The 27,792-nt window shown below is 57.4% G+C and overlaps 2 protein-coding genes and 1 pseudogene across 2 annotated transcripts; all 3 read right to left on the minus strand.

Moving 5' to 3' along the window:
* The window catches only part of LOC119842653, a 1,040,433-nt pseudogene that overhangs the window by 582,948 nt on the left and 429,693 nt on the right, over positions 1 to 27,792 (minus strand).
* On the minus strand, positions 1,614 to 18,709 carry PPP1R18 (protein phosphatase 1 regulatory subunit 18). The gene is given in 4 exon segments (XM_038372207.2): positions 1,614 to 1,835; positions 2,534 to 2,741; positions 16,259 to 16,513; positions 16,515 to 18,709. Coding segments are annotated over 4 exon segments (2,184 nt in total). The 5' UTR covers positions 18,216 to 18,709; the 3' UTR covers positions 1,614 to 1,815.
* On the minus strand, positions 23,688 to 27,156 carry NRM (nurim). Its single transcript, XM_038372210.2, has 4 exons — positions 26,934 to 27,156; positions 25,912 to 26,114; positions 25,598 to 25,774; positions 23,688 to 25,437 (listed from the first exon to the last, which is right to left on the minus strand). Exons 1-4 carry the CDS (start codon positions 27,055 to 27,057, stop codon positions 25,117 to 25,119), a joined length of 825 nt encoding a protein of 274 aa, XP_038228138.1. The 5' UTR covers positions 27,058 to 27,156; the 3' UTR covers positions 23,688 to 25,116.

Below are 27,792 nucleotides of genomic sequence, written 5' to 3' on the forward strand. Positions count from 1 at the left end.
CCTGCTCATAGCAGGGTGGGAGTTAAATGGGCGGGGGGGGGCTGATGCCTCATTTAACCCCCCTCCCCTGTGATCACACGTCTGTCTGTGCTCCCTGGGCAGGGGGAGGAGCCTGCCGCACTTGTTCATTCACTCGCACCCTCGTTCCCGGGCAAGGATGTGGCTGCTCCCAGCAGTGCAAAGGAAAATGAGTTAATAATAACGAGAACGAACTAAACTCACAGAGGAGGGGCTCATCCATCCATCCATGCCCCACCCCCGCACTCATCCCATTCCTTTCCCTCCATCCTCATTCTCGTCCCCACACATCCAATTCCACTGTCCCTCCATTCCCACTCCTGCCCATCAGAGGCTCTGAATGGCACGACCCCCCTCCCCCACCCATGAAAGGTGGTGAAATTGCTCCACCTACACAGGAAGTGGAATGGCTAAAACAGGAAGTCACACTGTTGACCAGCCCTCTGCTTCAGTCACCTCCTCCCCCCATCTCCAGTCACAGCTGGTCCCTCCCCAATTCCTGGTTGACTCCACCTCCCACCCCCAAACCGCATACTGCCCCACTCCCCACCAAACACAACTAGTCCTACCTGAAGTACATAAAAATGGCCCCATCTGTAATTAGCTCCAGAACACTTGCAAATGGCCCACCCACCCCTGCAAAGTAGCAATTTGCCCCACTCTCCAAATACTGACTGGCTTCGCCCCACGGTCAACTGGCTCCACCCCAGTCACAGATTGCCCCATCCTCCGATAGCGATCTGCTCCTCTGCAATTATGACTGGACCCTATCAAGTAACAAAGTGACCCCTCCCCTCCCTTCCCCAATAAACCCCACCCCCACCCCCTCCTAAACTACAATCCCCTTAACTCTGGCCACCCTGGCAGCATTATTAGGAAGTAAAAATTGGCAATCAAAAGTTCTCCCTTCTGGATGATGCCCCCTAGAAAAAAGGATTCAATAGTTACAAAAATGCATGTGTGTATGATGGGGGGGTTGGTTTTCTTTTCCACCCCCGACCCATAATTATCCCATCCATACCCATCTTTGGGAGGGGATATGACCTTTAACCTTTGGCTGAAGGTAGGCCAGGTGACCTCTTGGTGGCAATAAAGTCCATGGGGTTTAGAGCGTCCCTCGCTGGCTGCAGTGGGAATGGGCTCTCCCAGCAAAGTCCGTGTGGTGCAGAGCACCTCCAGTGGAAATGGGCTCTCCCAGCAAAGTCCATGTGGTGCAGAGCGTCCCCTGCTGGCTGCAGTGGGAATGGGCTCTCCCAGTAAAGTCCACGTGGTACAGAGTGTCCAGGGCTGGCTGCAGCAGGAATGGGCTCTCCCAGCAAAGTCCATGTGGTACAGAGTGTCCCCTGCTGGCTGCAGTGGGAATGAGCTTTCCCAGCACAGTCCAGATGGTGCAGAGCATCCAGGGCTGGCTGCAGTAGGAATGGGCTCTCCCAGCACAGTCTACGTGGTGCAGAGCGCCCCTTGCTGGCTGCAGTGGGAATGGGCTTTCCAAGCACAGTCCAAGTGGTGCAGAGTGCCCCCTGCTGGCTGCAGTGGGTTTGTTCCTGAAGGCTCTCTGGATGCTGTTTCTCTGTTGGTCTCATCCCCCTGCTGGACCTTAGGGGAGCAGTCAAATGGGAGGGTGGCTGCTCTAGCCTAGCCACAGCCAGGGAAACTGGAGCTGAGCTCCCTCCAGTCCTTGTTCTTGCTGGGATTTTACTGGAAGACGAAAGAGAAGGGGCCAGTCGGGACCCAGTCATGGCAGGGCACCTTCTGGACCCGCCCTGTCCCCCCACCATGAGTGGGGGTTCTGCGGGGTTACCGCCTGCAGGATTCATCTGCCAGAAGAAAGAGAAGGGGAAAATGAGTAGGGAACGGGAGAGGGGGAAACCCAGCAGCGACAGACAGGGGAACAGAACCCAGCAGTCCTGGCTCCCAGGCCCCCTGCTCTAACCCACTAGACCCCCCCAGAGCTGAGTGTTGTAAGCATAGCAGCAGTGCATGATGGATGTTGGAGGAGAGGGAAGGGCATGTGCCTGGCCTTCCTGCCGGGGGGGGGGGGACAGTGGGGGCTGGGGTAGGGAGCAATTGGCAAGAGCCGTCTGAATTGGAAAGGGCAGGATGCATCTGTGCCAGGGCTTGCTGGAGACCAGTGGGCCGCCACCTTTGAGCTTCCCCCATCTGGCCACTAGATGGAGCCCCAATGCCCATGGCTGGCGAAGCAAGAGGTTTTCCCAGGGGTGGGGAACTGGCCGCAGCTGTTTTATAATCATTTTCCCAGAATGTTTCATCACCCAAGCCGCTCCCTGCAGCACAGCGCCCCCTAGTGCCGCGCCCGGGCATTGCGGCCAGCACTGACTGCCAGGGGAGAGCGCCCCCTGCTGAGCCTCCAACCCTGCTCCCTGCTGCACAGCACCCCCTAGTGCTGCAGTGGGGTATTGGGGCCAGTGCTGATAGCCAGGGGAGCGCACCTTCTACTGAGACCGCCACCCCGCTTCCTGAAGCACAGCACACCCTAGTGCTCGCCAAGACTCACCCACGATGAGGGATTTGGTCCTGAGCACACCCGGCAGGCCGCGATGGAGAAGCAGCAGCTCCTCCTCTTCCTCATCGTCCTCCCCATGGGGGTTGGCAGAGGCCAGCGCGTCCGACTCCTCAGGGGGCCCAAACTCCTCCAGCAGGGACCCCTCGGATGGGTACTGGAAGGTGCACTCCAGCTGGCTCTCACTGAACGAGATCTTCAACTGCAGGGGAAGGTGCAGAAGGATCAGACCAATGGGCCCATCTAGCTCGGTATCCTGCCTCCGCCCCCTGCCACACTGGATTAGCTTTACGTCCCCGCCCCCCATTTAAACATGACTCTACAATGACTTATCAGTGCCCAGGATCTTAGGCCCTGGACCAGTGGGTGAGTCCACAGCACAAAGAGACCCTACAATAACAAACCAGTGGATGGCTCCCCAGAGCACATGAGAGACCCAAAAATCATGATTAGTGTGCTGGGTCCCAGCGCCCACTCAAAAACCCTTCAGTAACCCCTGTGCCTATCCCCAGGGCTGAAAGACCCTACAATATGAAACCGTGGCACACAGCCCTACAGCTGAGACTCTGCAATGTCAAACCACTGTCTGCCTCCCCAGTGCTGACCTGAGACCCTACAATAACAAAATAGTATGTGCATCTTCCATACCAAAAGACCTATAATAACACACTTCCTGAACCCTGACAAGAGACCCTATAACAACACTGCATGCCGATTCCCACTGCTGACTCAATGCCTTATGATAACAAATCTGTGTTCATATCCCCAGTGCTAAAAGACCTTGCAATAATAAACCACCACACACAGTCTTAGCAACTACAAGAGACTCTACAATAATAAACCACTGCATGCACCCCCACTGCTTACTAGAGGCCCTAAAATAACAAACCAACGTGCACATATCCCCACTGCCAAGAGACCCTACAATAGCAAACCACAGCATGCAGTCCAAGTAACGTCAAGAGACCCTACAATAACAAAGCACAGCACGCAGTCCAGTTGGTAATGCCAAGAAGCCCTACAATAACATACCACAGCACGCGGTCCAAATAATCCCAAGAGACCCTACAATAACAAACCACAGCACGCAGTCCAAATAATGCCAAGAGACCCTACAATAACAAACCACAGTACGCAGTCCAAATAATGCCAAGAGACCCTACAATAACAAACCACAGCACGCAGGCCAGGCAGGTAATGCCAAGAAGCTCTACAATAACATACCACAGCACATAGTCCAAATAATGCCAAGAGACCCTATAATAACAACAGACCTCCCAGGCAGCAGCTCTCTGGGGACCCTCTGAGGACAGCGTGGCCATGGCCGTCCCACTTTGGCTAAGCCTCTGGTGGAAGGCAGCCAGGAATCTGCCCCTGCCCGCACCCCAGCTGGGCACAGAGCAGAAGCCCTGGCAGGAGATAAACCCTGCAGGAAATGAGATTAGACATCCCTCCTGCAGAGAAAGATGATTCCCCAAGGGCAAGAGCATCTACCTTGACCTGCAGCTAGGCTGGGCCACAAAAAGCACAGAGGAAGGAGCAGGGGCCAGGCAGAGATGGGAGGCGGAGCCCTGCATACAGCACTGGGATGCAGCCACCTCTGGAGTGGGGCAGCAGGGGAACAGCCACACAGCAGCCCCACACAGCGGCATAGAGTGGGAGGCGAAGGGGAATCCTGTGTCCAATTGTAACTAAGGGGCAGGGGAGGAAGGCAGGTAGACTGGACATGGGTTGGGGAGTGGGGATCTGGCCAGGACACCTGGGTTCACACCCCAACTTGGGAGGAAAGTGCCAGGGGAGATTTAAGGACTGGGCCTGATCAGGGCTTACATTTTCTATGCAATCCAAAAGTGGCACAGCGCCCTCTAGTGCCACTCTCGGGTATTGGGGTGAGCACCAGCACCAGTGCCACCTATTGAGCCCCAATCCTGCCCCCTGCAGGACAGTGGCCCCTAGTGCCACACTGGAGTACTGGGGTCAGCACCGACTGTGACGGGACAATGCCACCTATTGAGCCTCCATCCTGCCTCCCGCAAGACAGCGCCCCCTAGTGCCACACTGGGATATTGGGGGCAGCCCTGACAGCCCCATCCCAATTTCCAGCGGTATCCCAGTCCAGCTCAGCCCCAACCCCTCCAATTTAGCATGATTCTAGTTTTAGCCCAGGCACACCTCCCCCAGTCCGTTTGGTGACATTCGGGGGGGGGGGTGTATTTTTGATCTTATCTGTTCCCAAATTGGTTCCCATGGGAATTAATCCCCCGCTAATCACAATTAACTGAAGTCTATTAACGAGCTGGGGGGAAGAGGGGTCACAAGGCCAGTCCGGGGGGAATTGAGGGAGAGGATCAGGGCCATAATAGCTTCATGGATGCTCATTGGAGGTAGTGAGGGATGGGAGAAGGGCCAGAGGAGAGGTAGAGAGGCAAGTGGAAGGCCAGGGCCAGGCTGAGGGGGGGGAACGCCAGCATGGAAAAGAAGGGAATGTGAGAGGGGAGATGAAAGATTGCATGGGAAAGACAGGAACCTGGAAATCCAGGAGGGGAGTGACAGCGACATGGGAGGAAAGGAGGGAGCGAAACCAGGGCAGAGGGGAGGAGAGGAAAGTCCTGACAGAGAAGAAGAACAGAAGGAAAAAACTGGGGAGTGGAAGAGAGAGAAGCGGAGGAGGGGGAGAGAGGGAATGTGCGACTAAAGGGGGTGGAGGGGCAAAGAAAAGAGAAGGAGGAAATCAGGGAGGGAGGTAGAGAAAGGAAGAGGGGAATGAGACAGGAGGAAAAGAGGAATGAAGGACAGAACAGGGAGGACCCAAGAAAAGAACGGAAGGAGAAAATCTGTGAGAGGAAGGAACAGGGGAATGAAACAGAAAAAAGGAGAGAGGAAACGGGGTGAGGAGTGGATGAACGGGATGGGTCCAAGAAAGAACAGAATGAGAGAATGGAGGCCGGGGGGGAACATGCCAGAGTCCTACAGAGACTAACAAGATGGAAGAGGTCGAGGAGGAGGAGGAGAAATGAAGGGAAAGGGAGGGGGGAGACTGGGCAATGTGAGAGAAAGAGGGGAGGAAGAAGGGAGTGGGAAAAAGGAGAAATGAAATATGTCTCTCTGCATCTTTCTGCGGCTCCTCCCTTGTGACTCTCACATCCCGCCCTTTCCCTCCCCGCTCTCTGGCTTCATCTCTCCTCCTCAGTCTCTCTCACGCTCCCCCATTCTCTCTCCCTGCCCCCCCCAGCTGCCAGCCCTCCCCTCCCATCCCCCCCCCCAGCTCTGGAATTTGCCTGAATCACTCGCTCTGCTGCCTGGCTCCTAAATAAGGAGCGAACAGGCCTGGTTTGGCCAGGAGGGGGAGGGGAGGCTGGGAATCCCGCTGCCGTCCAACTCCGCACAGCTGTGCCAAGAGCCTCCCAACTCCGCTCCGGTGTCCAGCACTACCTCCCTCAGGGTGCCTGCCCCTCCCCCCTGCCCCCAGAGCCCTGAAGGGGGGAGCAGAAACCGAACCCCATGTCTACAGGCCCTCCCCCCAAGGCCACGGGCCTCCAGGCTGAGCTATGACCCTCCAGAAATGGCCTCAAATCTCCACACCAGGCTCACAACCTTTCAGACTGGGCCCACGGCCCTCCAGAAATGGCCATGAATATCCAGACAGGACCCAAGACTCTTTGGACATGGCCCACATCCCTGCCGACTGGATCCCACAGCCCACCCGAAAGAGCCATGATCCTCCAGACTGGGTCCACGGCCCTCCAGAAACAGCCATGAATCTCCAGACATGATCCAAGACCCTCTAGACTTGGCTCATGTCCCTCCAGACTGGATCCCACAGCCCTCCAGAAATGGCCATCTATCTCCAGCCTGGGCCAGCAACCTTCCAGAAATGGCCATGAATATCCAGATATGGCCCACCGACCCTCCAGGCCACCAACACTCTAGATCCAGTGGCATCTCCAATGCTTTCTCCAGATCACTTGTCTGGAGGAACCTTCACCCCTGGCTGCCCCCACCCCCCACCATCCAGACCTCCCTGTTGCTTTCCTCACAGCCCTTTCTCTCTGCCTGAGAGCTGAGGAAGGATAGATGAATAGGCTGGACTCTCGGTGGCCCCTTTGAGCTGTAGTCTGAAGCCCAGGGCACTATCCCACGGGCTCTCCTGAGCTCCAGACCCTGTGAAGTGCTGTGTTGGAGAAGGTCCGGTATCCTTTCCCTGACCAGATCCCTCAATGTCTCTGTGGAGCACAGACCACAGCCGAGAGACTGCCTTGCCAGAGAGAGACTGCCTGGCCTGCTGGGGAGAATAGATGGCAAAACACACCAGCTAGATGCCTAGCCACACTATCTATATCCAAGTGTCCCTCTATGCTTCCATAGTTCTGTCCATCCATCCATCATTGGCTCTATCCATCTATCCATTTTCAGATCATCTTCGGCTTTATCCGTCCATCCATGGCAAGCTCTTTCTATCTCTCCATCCTCAGCTGCATCTACATATCCATCCCTCCGTCATCAGATCTACCTGTGCATCCATCCTCAGATCTATCTATCTATCTAATCTATCTATCTATCTATCTATCCTCAGCTCCACCCATCCACTCATCTATCCATTGTCATCTCTCTCTCTATTTCCCTATCCTTGGCTCCATTCACCCATCACGAGATCTATCTATAGATCTCTCTATCTACCCATCCCCAGATGTACCCGAGACTCAGAGAAACGAAGGACTAGCTGAGGGCAACCCACCAGGCCAGTGGCCAAGCCAGGAATAGAAACCAGGGGCCCCGAGTCCCACTTCAGGGCTCTATCCACTAGAAACAGAACTCCCCCGCGCCCCGGCCAGAGCCCCAGTCCAGCCTGCAGACCTGTCCCGCTCAAAGACCTGCAGTAAATGAAGGGCTAAGCAACCCCAGCCTGTCTTAAGTGGCGCTGGAGTGGTTCTGGGTAGGGATCCCCGACTGGATTCCCACCCCCTGTTATTCCCATGTGGGGGAGCCATATTTACCCCTTCATCATCCGTTCCAATCACCCCCCACCCCAATCTCTACTGAGTGGGTGGGGTGTGTAGGAGTCCCTCTTGTCTCCCTTGGTGCTAGTCCCCGCCCTCCAGGAGTCCTCAAGCCATTCTCCGCTTCTCTGCTGACAGCTCCCAACCCGCTAAGGGGAGCTGGCCCTGATTTGGGGCAACTGGCTGGCTCAGGGGCATGGGGAACAGGCAATGGGGCCTTCCCCCTCTAGGGGGCACCGGTTCCAATTGGAGAGGCAGGCTGGGCGCTGTTTCTGTCCCTCAATAGCCCAGGCAGGACCTTTGGGCCCTGGCCAGATCGGAATTAGCTCAGATAAGAGAGGGGCTATTTGGGGAATCACCTCTAAAGCTCTTATACCAAATGGCATTAACACAGGCCGGGCTCATGGCACTGCGGGACGGCCTGAAGGGCTGGATTTGCAGCTCCACAGTTCTTTGCTTATCCCATAATATCCACCGAGTGCCCTTTATCCTGTTCTGGCCTGGTTCATAAGGTGTCAAAGTGGGTAGGAAAGGGTTAATCACATGTGTTTGGTGGGTGGGGAGGTGGGACGACTCAGGCACAAGAAAGGGTTGATGGCAAAGCTGGAGATGAGACCCAGGAGTCCTGACTCCCAGCCCCCCGCCCCCCCCACTGAGCTGTAACCATTAGACATCACTCTCCTCCCAAAACTGGGGATGGGACACAGGAATCCTGACTTCCAGCCTCTCTCCTTCCCCACTCTAACCACTAGACCTCCACTCTCCTCCCAGAGCTGGGGATGGGACCCAGGAGTCCTGACTCCAACCCAGCCCCGCCCCCACCAGCTGCTGCTTTCGCTCTGCACTGCAGTAACCACTTCCTGAGCGGGCGTAAGCTGCCCGGGGCTTTGGCTGACATAGGCCTTGATCTCCCCGCCCTTTTCCATCCCACATGTTTCGACACGTTCCCCACTTCCTGTTTTCGACAAAGCTGCAGCACTGGGGAAGATGGGGCAGGACTGGCAGCCCCAAGGGCCTCTGGGTAATGCCCACAGCGGGTGCGGGGCAGCCCAGTTAAGCTCCCGCCATGCAAACACACCTTGTTCCCTGCCCATGGGCTGCAGCCCTGCCCCTGCAGGGATCCCCTCTAGGAGGCGGAGGGGAGTTGGGGCTCTGGGGCCTGTTCAGCCCTCGGTTTCCCTGCTGAGGCTGCCAGCACTGGGGAGGGGCAGGTTGGGATGGGGGCGCATGCCCGGCTGGGCTGAGATCTAAATATTTGCTGCATCCAGACAGGAATGATCAATTCCAGAACCAGCGCCCCCTAGAGGGGAAAGGCCCCGTGGCTCAGTCCCTGGAGCCAGACGTCCATGATTACGAGGGCAAAATGAAGCCAAGACCCATGCAGGGCCCGTGGCTCTGGGCCAGGAGCTGAGGGTAGGGGTGTGGGGGCACCAGCAGCCGCTCCTGGGAAGCCTTGGGGTGGGATTATAGGTGCATCAGCTCTGGGGGAGATGAAGGGTTAAAGTGCCCCCCCACATCTACAGTGACCATGGCAACCTTTTCAATGCTGACCTCAGTGCTTTTAATGACTTCCTCTGGAAAAACCTGCCGGGTGGCTTCTGCCAATGGGAGGCCGGCTGGGCCCGGCCCCCTCCCCCATCACACCCTGCCTGCCCCCTTTCACCCCACCCCATTACAAGCCTTCCTTCCCCACGCCATTCCTTGCCCATTCATACTCCTTCCTTCTCCCACTTTTACCCCTCCACACCCATTCCTTTCCCTAACCCGCCACCCGTGATCCAGCGTCCTGGAGGCTGCAGGGGTTGCTCTGGCTGGGTGAACCTAGGGCTGTAGGGCTGCACTGGGACCCAGCACAGACCTGCTCCCGGGGTCCTTCTGCACTGACAGCGGCTTCCCCTTTCCCCCAAACACACAGACAGTCTGTCTGCGGCTGTCTCTCTCACGCACACAGTCTCTGGGGGCCCATGTCTTCCTCTCAGGCAAACGATCGCTTTTTCTTTCTCTCTCTCTCTGTGTCTTGCACTCCTCTCCCAGAGCCAGGGATAGAACCCAGGAGTCCTGACTCCCAACCTCCCTGCTCTAACCAATCAACCCTACTCCCCTCCCAGAGCCAGGGATCGAACCCAGGAATCCTGACGTCCCAGATCCTATTGTTCTAACCCACTAGACCCCACTCCCCTCCCAGGACTGGAGATAGAACCCAGGAGTCCTGACTCCCAGCCCCCCTGCTTTAACCCACTCAACCCCAGTCCCCTCCCAGAGCCAGGGATCGAACCCAGGGAGTCCTGCTTGCCATCCTCCCCCTGATCTAACCGCTTGGGAAGCGTCCCTCCCTCACCAGAGGTAGCTGCATTTCAGCAGGCAGCAGAGGCTGTAGGCGGGCGGGGAGATGATGCCCAAATGAGAATGTGCCCCGGAGCCCTGTCCAAGTGACTCCCCAGTTCTGAGGTCAGTAGGGAGGGATCCCAGCCCCGGCATCCCCTGCACACTGACCCTGTGCCCCCAACCCAGGACAAAGGGATTTGGAGAGGCAGGCAAGGCCCTGGGGCCTAGACAAGAGCAGCCCCAGACTTCCCAGTGTGGGGTGAAGAACAAGGCCCATGTCACCGGGCCTGAGCCCAGTCATTGACCAGTGGACCACCAGGGCTATGGGCCTCCATGAGAATGGGGAACAGGGGGTGGCAGGAGCTATGGTCCTGAATGAGCTATTTGGGGGTGGGGGTGGGAGAGGTGCAGTCCAGGAAAGAAAGAAAGCACAGATAGCAAGCACAGATGGATGTAGAGAGGAATATTGTGGGAGAGAAGGGATGGACAGATAGATAAACAGCTAGATAGATTTATGTCTGATTTATATACAATGAATTGAAATCTCTTATGGTCCTCCAGTTCAGCTCTACCCACTAGACCCCACTCCCCTCCCACAGCCAGAAACAGAACCCAGGGGTCCTGGCTCCCAGCCCCACCCCACCTCAATACACTAGACACCCCCCACTCCCCTCTCAGAACTGGGGACAGAACCCACGAGTCCTGGCTCCCAGCCCCCGCTGCTGTAACTCACTGGACCCCACTGCTCTCCCAGAGCTGCAGACAGAACCCAGGAGTCCTGGCTCCCAGCCCCACCCCATCTCAATCCACTAGACCCATCCCTCCCCTCTCAGAACTGGGGACAGAACCCAGGAGTCCTGGCTCCCAGCCCCCCCGCTGTAACCCACTAGACCCCATGCCCCTCCCAGAGCTGGGGATACCCCCCAATCCTCCCCATCATATCCCTCTAAGCCTGCCCTCTCCCTCATCAGAGATGTGTCACCACATCCCCCCTTAGCCTAGCTGAGCTGGCTGGACTTAGTCTTTCCCTCCTGCGGCTGGAGGGAGCCCCATGGCCAGTCTCTGAGCTGCTAGCCCTAGTGGTCTCTCTGCTCCCACCCCAGGTCTCCACAGGTCAGGGCGAAGGGAAGCAGAAGCTGAGTGCATGGCCCTCAGCAGCTGATGTCAACAGGGCTTCCTCTGCTGGGTGGAGCAAGGGCTCAGCCCCACGGTAGAGAGCGAAGGAGGGAGAGACAAAGCAAGCAACAAGCTGGCCCCATCTCTCCGGGCTGAAGGGCCCCTGCCTGCGTAGGAGGGATAAGCCGGGCAGAGATCCCAGCTACTCGGCTGCTCCAGACCCTCTGGAAGATAAAGAGCTGTTTGTGGTGAAAAGTCCGTTTGTGATGAAAAACCAGAGCAGGAATCTGCCCTCGAGGGGGTCACGAAAGGACCAAGCAGAAGGACGGCGCCAGGCCTGAGGCAGAGGGTGCTTGTCCTGGGGAAGGCGAACTGACCTGACTCGGTACAGATGTTGGAAGGTCCTAGAGCAACAGACACCCCGGCTGCGTTCTAGAGTGGCAGGGCCCCCACAGCCCTATGTTCTAGAGCTGCAACTAACCCCCTTTGCTACATGCTAGAGCCACAGGCCTCTCCACAACTCCATGTTCTAGAGCTTCAGCTCACACCCCACCTCTGCGTTCTAGAGTGACAGCCCCCCCAGCCCCGTGTTCTAGATCTTCAGCACACCTCCCTTCACACCCTTTTAGAGTGACAGGCCTCCCCACTGTCTCCAAGTGCTAGGCCCTGTGTTTTAGAGTGCCAGCCCCAACCTCATCTTCCAGAGCTTCAACACCTCCCTTTCACTGCATTTCAGAGCAACAAGCCCCTTCACTGCACTCCCGCATGCCAGGTCCTGTAACCCAGAGAGACAACCCGCACCCCCATGTTCTAGAGCTTCAGCTCACCTCCCTTCACTGCATTTTAGAGCAACAGGCCCCACAACCCCATGTTCCAGAGCTTCAACCCTTTGCCGAATCACCGTATGGCAGAGAAATAGTGCCCTCCACTATAGTCCAGAGCAACAGCCTGCCCCTCTCATGCAGGCTGCCATCCTTCCAGTGTGTTGTACAGGACCAGACATCTCCAAAGCTTTCTAGAGCAACAGCCACTACGTTATAGAGCCCTCTCAACATCTTTCCACAGTGACATCAATGGCATTCTAGAGAGGCAGCCTGACCCTACCACATGCTCTGAAGATGCAACTTGCTGTCTGTTCAATGCATTCTAGAGCAACCCCCCTCCTCCACTGCACGCCAGGATGACACATAGTGCGTTCTTGAGTGCTCAGCTGCCTTGTCCCATGTTCTAGAGCTTCCACTCTGATTTAGAGCAACAGGTCCCTCCTATGCATTCCAGTGCAACAGGCCCTGCATTCTAGACCAACAATTACCGCCAATGCATTCTAGAGCGGCACGTGCAGCTATCTTCTAGAACATCACAGCCTGTGTTCAGGAACAGTTGTTACTGCTGGAGTAGCAATCATCGCTGTGTTCCGGCACTGTTTTGTCGAGTAATTAGCCACTGGGTATTCTGGAGCATCAGTCACCACACACTACTAGAGTAACATTAAGCACCAGAGTGTTCTAAAACACCTGTCGCCAGAGTATCCTAGAGCTACAGCTAAGGCCCTGGTGCTGCAAGTGCCAGCACTGGGCTCCATTGCAAGGTCATGGATGATCACAGTAGTCTAGAATGAAAACCACAACAGCATTCTAGAGTAGCACTCCCCACTGTATTCTGGAGTACCAGTCCCTGCAGTAATGTAGCACAACAGGATGCTGGAGCCATAAACAATGAGGCCCAGATCCTGTAAATGGAGGTCGCTCTGTCGAAGTCAGCATAGGAAATGGAGCCCAGGATTCTAGAGCAGATCAGCATCAGGGGGCGCTAGACTAGAGCATTAAAGGGCCAAGGCAACAGGTGGCATGGGAGAGGGGAGGTAGGAGGGGGTTATCTTGGCTTGGTCACCATGGGGGCACCCACCGCTAGAGCATGTAGGTTTGTGCAATGAGTCTTTGCCATTGCTCCTAAAAGGGGAAAGATAGGGAGTTAGATAAAGAAACAAACACGTATGGGGATGAGGTAGAGAGATGGGTGACACGGGGACTGGATGGGCAGGGAGGGGGATGTATGGGGACTAGATGGATGGAGGGGGATGTATGGGGATTGGATGATGCCCAGAGGGGATAGATGGATGCATTAGAGGGATGGATAGAGAGATGCATATGGTGATTAGATGGATAGACAGTTGTGTATGGGGATTCAAGAGATAGAAAGAAAGAGAAAGTGAGAGACATGAGCACAGGCAGATGGATGATATACAGACTGACTAGCTAAAATACAATCCTATTTTTAAAAAGTATATTGCCAACTTTAGAGCAAAGCAGCATTTATCTGGCAAGCATTACCATAGAGAGTACTGTAGTAATTTAATACTACTGTGATCTGATACTGTAGACTACACTCAAATTGGTCTCAGTATTTTTGAGTACTTACCATACAACACTGTAGTATTTTAACAGTATTGAGATCTATTACTTTCCCACCCTTTCAGTACCTCAAAGTATTTTTTAAAGTAATTGCTATGCAACACTGAAAAAATGAAACAGTATTTTGATCTATTCACTGGAACACCATAAAATTCGAAAGCACTTACTATAGAATACTGCAGTATTTTAACAGTATCTTGACATAGAGCTCTTTGCAGTAATTTGGGATATTACTGCAGTAATTTAACAGTCTGTTAATCTAGAATACCCTGGTGCTTTACAGAGGTAAGGTGGGGGAGGTAATATATTTTATTGGACCAACTTCTGTTGGTGAGAGAGACAAATTAGTCAAATACCAGATATCACCTCATCCACCTTGTCCCTCTAATATCCTGTGACTGGTCTGGCTACAGTGATACTGCTGTTTTTACAGTGATTTAATGCAATGCTATAGTAATTTAACAGCACCATTATTACTCTAGCATTTTACTGTATTTACTATGGAACACCAAAATAATTTAGCCATATTGTCATCCGTTACTCTGGAACACGCTAGTATTTTGCAGTAATGTTGAGTAACTCCTCAGCAATTTAACAATACTGTGATGTTACTCTAGCACTCTGTAGTAATTTGAGCAATACTGCAGCAATTGAACAGTCGTACAGCTTATCACTGTAGAATACTCTTGCCCTTTATTGTATTTACTATATAATACGGTGATTTAGCAACCTGTTACTCCAAAGTACTCCAGTGTTTTTGAAGTAATTTTGAGCAATGCTGCAGCAATTTTAGAGTAGTGTGATGTTATTATTCTCGAATAGTCTAGTAGTTTGCAGTGTCTTTGTGCAATGGTGCATCTATAACGTTATCATAGCCCCTTGCTTTGGTATTTAATGTATTCACTATAGAATACCAGAGTAATATAATCGTATTTTGATCTGTTACTCTCGAGTACTCTAATAGTCTGCAGTATGTTTGAGCTGCAATCCAACAGTGCTATAGCCTCTTACTCTAAAATGTTACCATATTTACTACATAATACTAGAACAATTTAAAAGTAGTGTGATCTGTTACGCCCAAGTACTCTAGTAGTCTGTAGTAATTTTGAGCCGTCTAATGGTATTATGGTCCATTACTCTCGTATTTTTACTGTATGATACTATTACAGTAGACCCCATATTACTCACATACTATATTTATTTACTATATAATACCAGTACAAGATGCTATTGTGATCGGTTCCTCTCAAATATTCTAGTACTTCAAAGCAGTTACTCCAGGACCCTCAAGTTTTTTTCTTTAATGAGTATTACAGGGTAGAAAGATTTTTCCAGCTGCCTCCTTGGGCTCTGTAGCCAGTGCTAGTGGGGCTGCCCCCGGGGCACACATTCATATCACCAGGGGGCATTTTTAGTGCCAGGAGGCTGGGCAGAGAGACTGGCTGCATGCTGATGACGTTCACCCACAAAGTTTAGCCAGGGATGCCTCTTGCCCAGCGACTGTCCCTGCTAAATGATCCCCTTATGAGGCAAAGAACAGACCAGCCACTGTGCGCACCAAAGCCGCATCTGACCAGGGGCAACCCCAGACCCTGGCACAGGTCACATGTGTGAAAAGGCTTTTGTGGATCACCCCGTTCCCTCCCGGTGCCTCCTCCCCACCTGGCCCCTGCCACTGTGTCCCTAGCCCGGCACTGGCAGGGATCCCCGGTGAGAGGGAAAGAGGGGGCTTCGAGGCCCATCCAGCCCTCAGCCTCTCTACTGAGGCTGCCAGCGACTTTGGGCCAACAGGGAAGTGGACTGGGGCCGAACAAACTCATTTCACATTGGGGCTGTGGAATGGGAGTGACTGAATGGGGCTGGATCGGAGCCCGGCGTCTCTAGAGGGGAGAGGCCCTGTGAGCCATTCCCCATACCCCTGAGCCAGCCAATCCTCTGCTGGGGCCAGATCAGAGCCAGTGCCCCACAAGATGGGAAGGGCCCCATATCCCATTCCCCATATCCCACTCCCTCCCCAAGCCAGCCAGTGCCCCTGCCCTAGGGCCAGATTGAAGCTGGCATCCCCTATAGGGGAAAGGTCCCATATCCTGCTCCCCGCCCCCCATAAGCCAGCTACAAACTCAAGCCAGGTTACTCCAAAAGGAACTGGCTGGCTCAGAGGGGTGGGGAATGGGATAGGGGGCCTTTCCCCTCTCGGGAGCGCTGGCTCCCATCCAAGCCTGGAGGAATTGGAATCAACCACCCTATTTCCACAGTCCGTCCCCCGCCTTTCCTGCTCTAGCACCATGAGAACAGGGTGGGGACGTTCCTGGACCACATCCTTGTGGCTCCCATGACAACCCCAGCCTCCACCACGTGCCCTATATCCCTGGCCCACGAGAGCCAGAGATGCTGCCCAATAGGAGCTGGGCCTGGGCGGGAGAGCAGAGGTCAACCATGGTCCCCTCGTTGAGCCCCGTGTTAGGCACCTGAAGGAGGAGGAGAAGGAATGAGGGGAGGAGAGAAAGAGGGATGAAAAGAGGGAGGGGAAAGCGGGAGAGAGGCAAAAGGAAGAGAGAATGAGGAAAAGGGTGAACGAATGAGCAGAGGAGGGAGAAAGAAAGAGGAGGAATGGAGAGCAAAAACAGGAGAGCAAAACAAAGAAAGAGTAAAAAGGGAAAGAGTGAGAGATGCTGAGGCGGAGAAAGAATGAAACAGCCGAGAGCAGGTGCGAACGAAAGGGAGGGAAGGAAAGAAAGAGCGAAAGAACGGATGAAAACGGTGAGAGGAGGGCGAAAAGTGAGAGCACGAAGCAGAGAAAACGAAAGAGAGCGGGGAAAGGTGGAACACCAGAGGGTGAGCGAAGGAGGGAGTGATGAGCGCGCTGGTACCTTTTTGCGGTGGGGGTCGTTCTTGGCCAGGCAGGATTTCGACAGGGACAGGTAGCCCCCGATCACCTGGATCTCCTCTGCCGTCGGGTAGCGCTTCTTCAGTGGCGCGCCAGCCGCCTTCTCGGGCGCCGTGGGGCCCCCCTCGCCCTCCACGCCGTTCTCCACGGCCGGCACCGGCACCTTGCGGGGATTGATGGTGATGGTGTTGCCGCTCCGGCGCTGCACGGCCGGGTGGGGCAGGGCAGAGGGGCCCCCCCAGTTCCCAGGGCCCCCGGCCCCCACGCCTCATGGCCTCCCCCTCGGCCGGCTCCTCGGTGCTGGCCGGGAGGGGAAGCTGCTCGCGGCTAGGGGAGGAGGAGGAGGAAGTGGAAGCCGGAGCAGTGGCAGCCTTTGGAGGAGAAATGCTGGTTTCCTGCCAAGCCTCACCGGGGTCTGGGGGAGGGGAGGCAGCCGCCCGGCGCGGCACCACCACGAAGGAGTTGCGCGAGTGCAGGTGCAGGCTGGCCACAGCTTTGGCCTGGGCTTCGGCATCCAAGATGGTGTCGACAGGCAGGCCTGAGGATGAGGCGTCTCCGTTGTCTGCCCTACCCCCACTGTCTGGGGAGGTGACCTCTCTGCCCGGCGGGCCCGGTATCACCACACTCGAGCCGCTGCCACCACCGTCACGCCTCTCCGGTGAGGTGGCTTCTCTGGCTTGTAGGCCCGATCCCACTGCCAACACACCGCCGCCAGGCCTGGCTCCCCTCTCCGGTGAGGCGGCTTCTCTGCCTCGCGGTCCTGGCGCCATGGCACTGCCATCACCCCTAGTTCCCCTTTCTGGTGAGGCGGCCTCCGTGCCTTGAGGCCCTGGCCCCACGGCCAATGTGTTTCCACAGTGCCAGGCTCCCCTGTCCGGTGAATTGGCCTCCCTGCTCCGAGGGCTGCCGCCATCACGCCTGGCTCCCCTCTCTGGTGAGGTGGCCTCCTGGCCCCACGCTTTGCTGGTGGGGGAGCGCCTCGGAGGGCTCTCTGGCCAGGCCTCAGACCTGGCTTCAAACTGGCTGCGGTAGGAAGCCACGGTGAAGGGAGGCGGCGAGGGGGCTAGGCCCGGCAGGTCGCGGGGAGGGCTGGGTGTGCCACTACGGCGCTGGGCCGAGCCGGGCGGTTTCCTTGCCATCAGGGGGCGTTCGTAGGAGCCATCGGCGAGGTTCTCGGTGCTGAGGGACCTGAGTGGGCGAGGGGGTGGGTCCTCCTGGCCGAAGCGGCTTAGCAACTTGCTCACACGCCCGCGGCGTTGCTCCCGGAGCCCCAGCCGGCAATCGGCCTCACTGTGGCTTTGGCCGAAGGAGTTGAGGTCTTCCACGCTGCGGCTGAGGGCCGATTTGACGATGAAGACTTCGCCGGCCTGGATCTCGGTCACACTCCCACCGTGCCGGGCCAGCAGCTCGTTCAGGGACTCCACGCTGCCAGATTTGGCCTCGGCCCGCCGCTCAGCCCCTGGCGGTGCCGCTCCTGGCACCGACTCAATGATGATGACATTGTCGGCCCGTAGGGTCCTCACCCCGGGGCGCTGGCTGTACAGCTCCATCAACTGCTTGGCCTTGGCGCCGGCCGGCTCAGCGTCCGGCGCCGTCTCCTTGCGCCGCTTCTCCAGTTGGATGAAGGGGTTCTGGTGCACTGGGCCAATCTTCTCCTGCAGCACAGCACTCTCCTCCTGGCCCATCCCGGAGCTGGGCGGCCCCGCCACAGCTGAGGGGGGCCCTGCTCCGCCACCACCACCCTCCGGGTCCGAGAAAGAGGCGCCGGAGCCCTGCTTGGCGCGGCGGCGTTCGATGATCTCCCGCTTCCAGGCTGGCATCTTGGCCATGCGGTCCTGCTGTTCCCGCTCTCTACGCCGTGCCTCTTCCTCTTCCTTCCGCTTCCTCTCCAGCAGCTGCAGCTTCCACTCCGGCAGGGCCGGTGCCTGAGCCGACGCCATCCTCACCCCGGGGCTGTGGGGGGCAGGGAGGGAAATGGGGATGGGGGGAAGGGAGATAGAGCGGGGCAGGGAAGGAGAGATGGAGAAAGAGGGGGAATAGAGGATAGTTTGAGAAGATGAAAGGGAGGGATAAAGTGTCAGGGAAGGAGGGATGGAAGAAGAGGGGGAATGGAGGGAGAGTTTAAGAGGATGAAAGGGAGGGATAGAGAGAGGGTCAGGGAAGGAAGGAGAGTTTAAGAGGAGGAGGAGGAGGAGAGAGAGAAAGAGGCAGAAATGGAGGAATAGTTTACGAGGAGGAAGGTAAGGCCGGAGGAAGGGAGGGACAGAGAGTCAGGGAAGGAGGACTAGCGGGAAGGAAGGATAGAGAAAGAATGGAAGAAGGAGAGAGGGGGCTGAGGAAAGAAGGAACGAGGAAGTGGGAGAAAGGAGGGATAGAGAGAGAGCTGGGAGAGGCGGGAGAGGCAGGGAAGGAGGAATAGCGGAGCCGGCAGAGGAATCAAGGGGCTCCCTGCTCTCCCCCGCCCCTGCTCTGGAGGAAGAGAAAGAAAGAAAAAAAAAAAGGAAAAGATGAAAAAAATTCCCAAAGTTCCGCCTGTGTCAGCCTGGCGATTTCCGGAGGGGGCGGGCACTGCTCGCCCCACCCGCCGGGCTGACAGCCCTGCACGCGGCTGGGAATCCCGGACCCCCATGGAACCCAGGAATCCGGGGAGGGGGAAGGGACAACCTGGGTGGGCAATGGAACCCAGGCGTCCGGGTGTGGGGGAGGAACCCAGGAGTCCAGGGGATGGGGGGCGGTGGGGGGATGGCTCACACTGGGTGGAGGGTGGAACCCAGGAGTCCGGGGGGGGAACCCAGGAGTCCGGGAGGATGGCTTAGGTTTGGTGGACAATGGAACCCAGGGGTCCGAGCAAGGGACTGTAAATCTTGGAGGAAAGAGATAAATATTACCCCAGAGAGAGCTCAAATCTTGATGGCTCAGAGGAACCCGGGTGTCCGGGCACAGACGGGTGTATCGGGGGCGGGGGGGAACTTTTTGGTGGGGGTGGGTGGAAATTACCCTGGATTCCAAACCTCGATGGCTCAGGCTAGCTGGGCAATGGGACCCAGGCGTCCGGATGGGGGAGGGGGCTGGAATGAAGCCTGTCAATCAGCATGGAGAGGGAGAGAAAGAGGGGGTAGAATAATTACCCCGGAGGAAAGTAGCGGAACCCAGGCGTCCGGGCGGCGAAAAGGCGACTCCTTTGGGCGCGGGAGGGTCCTAATTCTCCGCGGGCTCCTCAGAACCCAGGCGTCCGGGCGAGGCGTGCGGGGGAGGGGAAGATTCCAAACCTCCTTTTGTCAGCGACGATCCAGCGCAGTGAGGACCCAGGCGTCCGGGCAAAGAGATCTCAGACTCCTATTGTCAGCGGCGGATTGCGGGGGATGGGGGTAGAAATCTCGGTAGGACCCAGGCGTCCGGGCAAGGAGCTCGCAGGCTCCTATTGTCAGCGTATTGGGGGGTGGGGGGATCAGTGGGACCCCGGCATTCGGGCAAGGATCACAATGTGTGTGGGGTGGGGAGGCGGGGGGAGGGGTTTGAGATCGACGCCTCGGAGGGACCCAGGCGTCCGGGGGAATTTCCCGGCTTTCAGCGGCGGCTTCTCACTGCCCCATGCGGCTCCCCTCCCCCAGTCTGGCGGCGCCCTCCTCCGAGCCTTTCCTTGGGGGGTGGGTGGCCGATCCGCTGCCCCGCTTGGGGGGCCGGGGCGGGGAAGCGATGGCTGGAGGCAGCGGGGCCCCAGGGAGAAATCGCTGCTGGCCCAGCCGCTGAGCCGCCCGCAGAGCCGTAATCCCCGCCTGGCTCATCCCCCCCAAAGCCTGGGAGAGGAGCGAGATGGGGAGGGGGGTGGAGGAGGGGCAGGCGGGGAAGCTGTGGGGGGTGTCTTTGTGTATAAACAGAAGGGGACGAGGACACAATGCGAGGGGAGGGGCTTTGGTAGCAGAATTGGGGGGGGGTTGGAGTGTGTGTGTTGGGGGGAGGGTCGGATCTGGACAGATGGGGGAAGGGGGAGGTTATGGGGTTGGGGGCGGGCTCTCAGGAGAGGGGGGCATTGAGGGAGTCTGGGGGGAAGGGGTGGGGTCAATGAGGAGGGGGCTTTCGGGGAGGGGAGGGTGTGTGGAGTGGGGGGAACAGGGGTGGGGCTTGGTTGGGGGAGGGTATGTGAGGTGGGGGGGTCAGGAGGTGAGTCTGGGATGGGGGAGGGTGTGTGGGATGGGGGTCAGGGATGGGGAAGGTCAGTGAAGTGGGGTATTGGGGGGCTGGGGGAAGAGTGTGTGGGGTGGAGGATCGGGGTGGGTCTGGGATGGGAGAGGGTGTATGAGGTGGGGGGATCAGGGGGTGGGTCTGGGGTGGAGAAGGTGTGTAGGTTGGGGGGATCAGGGGGTGGAGCTGGGATGGGGAGGGTATGTGAGGTGGGGGATCAGGGGGTGGAGGTGGGGAAGGGTGTGTGGGGTGGAGGATCAGGGGATGGGTCTGGGATGGGGGAGGGTGTGTGAGGTGGGGGGATCAGGGGGTGGGTCTGGGGTGGGGAAGGTGTGTGGGTTGGGGGATCAGGGGGTGGAGCTGGGATAGGGAGGTTTTATGGGTTGGGGGGATCAGGGGGTGGGGCTGGGATGGGGGTGGGGGGGTTCTTTGTGGGGAGCTCCCACGCTCTCTAGAGGCACAGTTACCTTAGGGGGCAGTTTTTGATAAGGGGGTGTCCACCTATTTGCATGGGGTTATCGGGGAGGACAATGATTTGAGGATTTCGGCTTGATCCCCAGAACCTCTGAGCACCCAGGGGATCTCAAGTAATTTCTCAGTGGATCTAGGGGTATAGATTGTTGCAGATGGGGACTTTTGGGGAGCAGAATTTGGGTTGTCAGGGCTTGGGGGTGCAGGATTGCAGCAGATTGGGGTGCATCCTTGTGCAGATCTCAGAAGTTGCTGGCTCCAGTCTGGGCTCCCCCCAAATACTCCCAGCCCTGACCCACCCAGCACCATTTAATCCCTCTCCAATCCCCAATCTGGGGCTGGGTGGGCCAGTTTGTTATTGCAGGGCAGCTGGCGAGCACTAGGACGACACACAGCAGTGTGTGATTGTGGGGCCCCTTGCATTCACAAGGGCGGTGCAGGAAGGTTGGTTATTATAGGGTTTCCTGTGGGTGTTTGCCGATTTGTTGTTGTAGGGTAACTAACAAACACTGGCGCTGCTGTGCCGACCAGTTTGTTATTGTAGGGTCTCTCAGGCATACTGGGGCTTGCTCATTATTCTAGGCTCACCCAGTAGCCCTGGGAAGGACACTAGTTTGTTTTGGTAGGGTCTCTCATCACCTGGACCGGTTTCAGAGGAGCAGCCGTGTTAGTCTGTATCCCCAAAAAGAAAAGGAGGACTTGTGGCACCTTAGAGACGAACAAATTTATTTGAGCATAAGCTTTCGTGATGCATCCGATGAAGTGAGCTGTAGCTCACGAAAGCTTATGCTCAAATAAATTTGTTCATCTCTAAGGTGCCACAAGTCCTCCTGTTCTTTCATCACCTGGAGTGATTTTTAATACACCACCACCCCCTGGTGGTCTGTTCGAGGGACTGCACCTTCTGGTTCCCTTCCCTGGGTTCCAACAGAGACAGCCCCAAGGTCTCGTCGGCTTAACTGGGACAAGAGGCAGGAGCCAACCTCTCTAGGTGAGGCGGAGGGTGGCTCTTTCAAGACAACCCACCAAAAGCAAGTCAGTTCTGTAAACCTAGCTGCAGGGTAAAATAAATAACCCCAAGCCCTTCCACTGGGATGCAGCCACCTCTGGGGAGGGGCAGCTGGGGAACGGCAGCGGGGGAACAGCCTCGCAGCGACATTGCATGGGGTTCACTCCCGCAGCGCTGAGATGCACCCACCTCTGGGGAGGGGCAGCTGGGGAACAGCACCTAGCGGAGCTGTACAACACTTTAGGAGGGGACTCCTGTGGCCAGTTAAAGTTGCAAAGCGCGGCGGGGTTTAGGGCTAGGGACTATAATAAGATGCGTGGGAATTAGGGCAGGACAACGGGGTTACCACCCCACCTCTTGGGAAAAGGATCAAGGAACGTTTACCAACTTCCTCCAGCACAGCGCCCCCTAGTGCTGCACTAGGGCATTGGTATCAGTGCTGAGTGCCAGGGGACAGTGCCCCTTTTCAAGCCCCCCACCCCCCCGCAGCACCTTGTTCCGGTGCTAACCCCGCCTGACCCTTCAGATCAGACAAAAGCCTTAGCTGAGGCTACCCCCCCCCCCGCCCCCAGCTGTCTGCTCCGTCTAATCCAGCAGGAATGCATGACGCACACATGCCGGTAGATCTATGTCATAGCCGCAGTCCCCTGCATTGGCCCTTGGAACACGGGCTGGACTCTCCCCAGCCAGCCCAACATTCAGCCCCCTGCCTGCCTCGCTAAGAGCAACCTTGGGGTGCAGATGTCAAACCCCACCTTGCTCCTGGGGGGGAATGGAAGCATTGCCATAGAGCCGTGGATTTCAACTTTTTTTTTCATTTGCGACCCCCCCCCCTAAAAAAATTTCAAATGGCAGCGTGGACCCCCCCTGGAAATCTTAAACATAGTCTACAGAACCCCAGGGGTCCGCTGAAAACCAGTTGTATAGCAACACTGCTCGGATGCAGAGATGCAATACAATGGCCAGTGCGCCTGTACCAACACCATCCCCTAGTGGTGAGACAGTGAAATGGTATGGCCAGTGCGCCTGTGCGACACCGCCCCCTAGTGGAAAGAGAGTGAAATGCTATGGCTAGTGTGCCTGTACCAACACTGCCCCCTAGTGGTGAGATTGTGAAATGCCATGGCTAGTGTGCCTGTACCAACACTGCCCCCTAGTGGTGAGATTGTGAAATGCCATGGCTAGTGTGCCTGTACCAACACTGCTCCCTACTGGAGAGATGAGGTATAATGCAATGCACTGCCCCCTCCTGGGGAAATGTAATGCAATGCCATGGCAAGGGTGCATGTACCAACATCACTCCCTAACAGAGAGCATCATAACTGCTTGTTTGTCTGTCATAGGCTCTTGTCCATTTGCAGAGCAGCGATTATTTTCCGTTAGCTGCAGGAGGGGGTTTCGGGAGTAGGAGGAGCAGTTCTCTTTCCTGCACTGCCGAGCTCCCAACAGCCAAGACGAGAAGCGTGAATATAATAGGGCACCCCAGACTTGTTACAGCACCATCTGTTTCACAGTTAGGGACACAGAGGCAAAAGAAAAGTGACTTGCCGTGTCAAGTGGAGAGTGGCTGAACTGGGAAAGAAACTCAGGAGTCCTGACTCCCAGCCCTCCCCTTGCTCTAACCACTAGACCCCCTCCCCTCTCCTCCCAGAGATGGGGTAGAACCCAGGAGTCCTGGCTCTAAGCCCCTGCTCTAACCACTAGACCCCATTCCCCTCCCAGAGCTGGGGGTAGAACCCAGACAAGTGTGTAAAAGAAGCAGGAACTTTTTTTATTTAAAAAAAAATTGTTTTCTCAGGTCGCACAAAAAATCAAAGATACAAAAATACTTGATCAGCTTCGGGTTAAGAACATCACATTAAAAAACCCCAGCACTTAAAAATAAAGGTTCCTGGTTAAGGCATTGGTGTAAGGCTGGGGTCCCCTCCCAGAGCCAGGAATAGAACCCAGGAGTCCTGACTCCCAGTTTCATGCCCAGCCCAGCACAGTCCCAGCCTCCTGCATCAGAAGAGGGAAAACCATAAAACACAAGTCTTGGAGAACAAGTGTCTCAGGACTGATCCAAAGCCCAGCGAGATCTTCCCACTGACTCCCATGGGCTTTAGATCCAGCTTTAAGTCCAGTTAAAATCTCCCCCTGCTGAGACACAAAGACTGGGGTTCTGGGGACAGACGAAGCTGCTCCCTCAGCCCCCATCCCTAATGTGTCTCAATTCAGACCTCTGCTAACTACTGAGGCTGCCCGCAAGGGGGCGCACAGTTGCCTAAAGTAGATGGTTGGGGCCAGGATCCCCATCAGTTTGATTCATAGGGTGCAGGTAGGCGGGAATGGCCTTTGGTTACTAGCGAATGGAACCGGAACCGGCGCCCCAAGAGGAGAAAGGCCCGGTACCCCATGCCTCAATCCCCTGAACCAGCCACTTTCCCTGTCCTGGGGCTGGATTGGAGCTGGTGCCCCCTAGAGGGGAAAGACTCCATGTCCCATTTACCACACCCCTGAACTGGCCTGTCCCCGATAAGGCATCTGTCCCAGTGTGTTACTAAATTAAGCACAGGTTTATCATCATTTTGTTTAAAAAAAAAACAACACATTTTCAGAGAATCTTTTTGCAGCCACAACTGCGGATTGAAACAAAACACACTGGGAAAAGCAGCCGGGTAAAAGCCAGGGGTCCTGACTCCAACCCTAACCCAGCCCTCTGACTATGAGACTCCCCTTCCCTCTCAGAGCTGGGGATAGATCCCAGGAGTCCTGACTTCCAGCCTCCCCTGTTCTAACCCAGTAGACCCCACTCCTGTCCCACAGCTGGGGATAGAACCCAGGAGTCCTGACTCCCAGCTTCCCCGGTTCTAACCCACTAGACCACATGCCCCTCCCAGAGCTGGGGCTCAAACCCAGGAGTCCTGACTCTCAGCTCCCACCCTGCTGTAACCACTAGACCCCATTCCCATCCCAGAACTGGGAATAGAACTTAAAACCCTATGAGAGGAGACTGGGATCTAATGGTTAGAGCAGGGAGCCAGGACTCCTGGGCTCTACCGCCTGTCTCTGGGAGGGAGTGGAGCCTAGTGGTTAGAGCAGGGACTGAGTTGGTTTGCAAGCTGCTGCAGATGCTAGGCACTCAGAAGTGATAATCCTACAGTAACTAGTGCAGGGTTTTAGACTCAGGCCCTGGCCCCTCAGCTCTCCTTGCCAGCCGCAGGGCCATTGCGGGCCAGCAGGTCCCCATAGGCCGCCTCCTCGCGGGAGAAGACCAGGAATTTCTTGTCGAGCTGGGCACGCAGGTAGAGATAGTCCTGCTGGTCCAGGCTGTGCCCGCAGCTCAGGTAGGCAGTGAAGAGGCCAGCCAGCAGGAGGCGATCCAGAGACAGGCAGGGCACGGCCCACAGCACCAGCAAGAACTCCAGGTAGACGGGGTGGCGAAGGTGGGAATAGAGCCGCACGGCCCGCACGGACTTCAGCGTCAACGGGTCCCCCATGCCCAGGCAGTGGTAATAAACCTGGGGGGCAGGAGGAGAGGTTAAGGGCAGAGTTGAGACACCCCCCAGATCTGAGGCTGGATCGGAGCTGGCGCCCCCTAGAGGGGAAAGGCCCCTGTCCCATTTCCCATCCCCCGAGCCAGGCAATCCCCCCGCCCGGGTCGCAAGGAGACCGAGGTACCTGTTTGACTCCCATGAGCTCAGCATAGTCGAAGATGAGGATGACGCTGAAGATAACCAACCAGGCGATGAAGTGCAGGATGAAGCAGATGAGCGGGACCCAGGTGTCCCAGGGCTCCGAGTAGGTGTTCCAGAGCAGGGGGCCATGCCGGACGGGTTGCCAGTAGCGCATCAGCAGCTGTGGGGGAGTCCCATTAGAAATAGTTCTGCCAATGCCCCCTCAGCCCCGACCTGCACCCCCTGCTATCCCAGCCCTGGGCTCCCCCGCAGCTGTGCCGGTGCCCCTCACTCCTGACCCACAGCCCCCGGGGGTACCTGGAGGGCCAGGGCGGTGCAGAAGACGTAGAAGGATCTCTGCAGCACCCCGAAGCAGCTGGTGGTCCAGCGCTTGACCAGCGCGGTGGCCATGAGGCTATGCTGCAGCACGAAGAGGGCCACCAGGCCCAAGTCCATGGCCAGGGGCCGCAGCACCCTGGGGTCCCGCAGGGCGGCCCCCCACTCCACACTGGGGGTGGCCTCTGCAATGGGGAAGATGGGGATTAATGGGGGGCAGAACGTACCGAGTGAGGAGTCACCCATTTGGCTCCCCCATAGGGCACTGCTCCCTCTCCCACACCCAGTTCCTTCTTTGCTCCCCAGCTCCCAACCTTGGCCTGATCCCAAGCAGGGCCCACGTCCCACCCTGACCGCCCTCCCCTCATAGCTCCCCCCAATCCCGTCTTGTCTCCATTCTCCCCTTACCCACCCCAAACTCACTCCCCCTCCCACTGGGCCCCTCCCAACCCCCTGATTGGGATGGATTTCCACCAAGATCCACCCCTCCCCCCTTGAGAGGCTTCCCTCTGGGTGTTCTCTCCTTATCCACTCCCACCCCAGGTCTCCCCTCCTAAACCCCTCCCGCCCTGGGTCTTCTCTATGGCTCCGCCTCCCCCCAGTCTCTCCTACCGACCCCCTCTGCCCCAGTCTCCCTCTAGGTCTCTCCTACCAACCCCTTCTGCCCCAGGGCCTCCTCTAGGGCTCCCCTCCCTTCCCAACCCCCTCCGGTCTCCCACTAGGTTTCTCTTACCAACCCCCTCCACCCTAAGGCCTCCTCTAGGGCTCCCCCTCCCTTCCCAACCTTCTCCCGCCCTGGGTCTCCTCGGACTTCCCCCTCCCCTCCCAACCTCCGGGGTCCCCGCTAGGTCTGGTCTCCCCCCACCCAACCCCTACCCCCAAGTTTCTCCCTAGGTCTCTCCTCTCAACCCCCCCCCCCCCCGCGATCTCTCCCTAGGTCTCTCCTCCCAGCTCCATCCCCCGGCACCTCCCTCCTGGTCCCCCGCAGCCCCGGCCCCACACACCCGGCCGCCCCCCGCCGGGCAGCACGGCGCGCAGCGAGGCGAAGCGGATCAGCTCCACGCCGGTGCCGAAGGTGAAGAAGAAGCTGCCCAGGGCCGGGACCAGCAGCAGCAGCGAGGCCGCCATGGCAAGCAGGGAGCCGGGGCGGGGACTCCGCTTCTCCCGCCGCCCGGAGAGTCCCGCCCCGGCCCGGGGAGGGGCTTCCCCCGGGAACCTCCCCAGTGACCCGCCAGGCCGTGGAGGGGCTTCCCCGGGATCCCCCTCCCCAGTGACCCGCCCCGGCCGAGGGAGGGGTTTCCTCGGGATCCCCTCCCCAGTGACCCGCCCCGGCCAGGGGAGGGGTTTCCCCAGGGATCCCCTCCCCAGTGATCCGCCCGGGTCGGGGGAGGGGTTTCCTCGGGATCCCCTCCCCAGTGACCCGCCCCGGCCGAGGGAGGGGTTTTCCCAGGGATCCCCTTCCCAGTGATCCGCCCGGGTCGGGGGAGGGGTTTCCCCGGGATCCCCCTCCCCAGTGACCCGCCCCGGCCGAGGGAGGGGTTTCCCCAGGGATCCCCTCCCCAGTGATCCGCCCGGATCGGTGGAGGGGTTTCCTCGGGATCCCCTCCCCAGTGACCCGCCCCGGCCGGGGGAGGGTTTCCCCAGGGATCCCCTCCCCAGTGACCCGCCCCGGTCGGGGGAGGGGTTTCCTCGGGATCCCCTCCCCAGTGACCCGCCCCGGCCGAGGGAGGGGTTTCCCCAGGGATCCCCTTCCCAGTGATCCGCCCGAGTCGGGGGAGGGGTTTCCCCGGGATCCCCTCCCCAGTGATCCGCCCGGGTCGGGGGAGGGGTTTCCCCGGGATCCCCTCCCCAGTGATCCGCCCG

The sequence above is a fragment of the Dermochelys coriacea genome, chromosome 14, assembly GCF_009764565.3.
Source record: "Dermochelys coriacea isolate rDerCor1 chromosome 14, rDerCor1.pri.v4, whole genome shotgun sequence".
In the NCBI taxonomy this organism is placed as follows: domain Eukaryota; kingdom Metazoa; phylum Chordata; order Testudines; family Dermochelyidae; genus Dermochelys; species Dermochelys coriacea.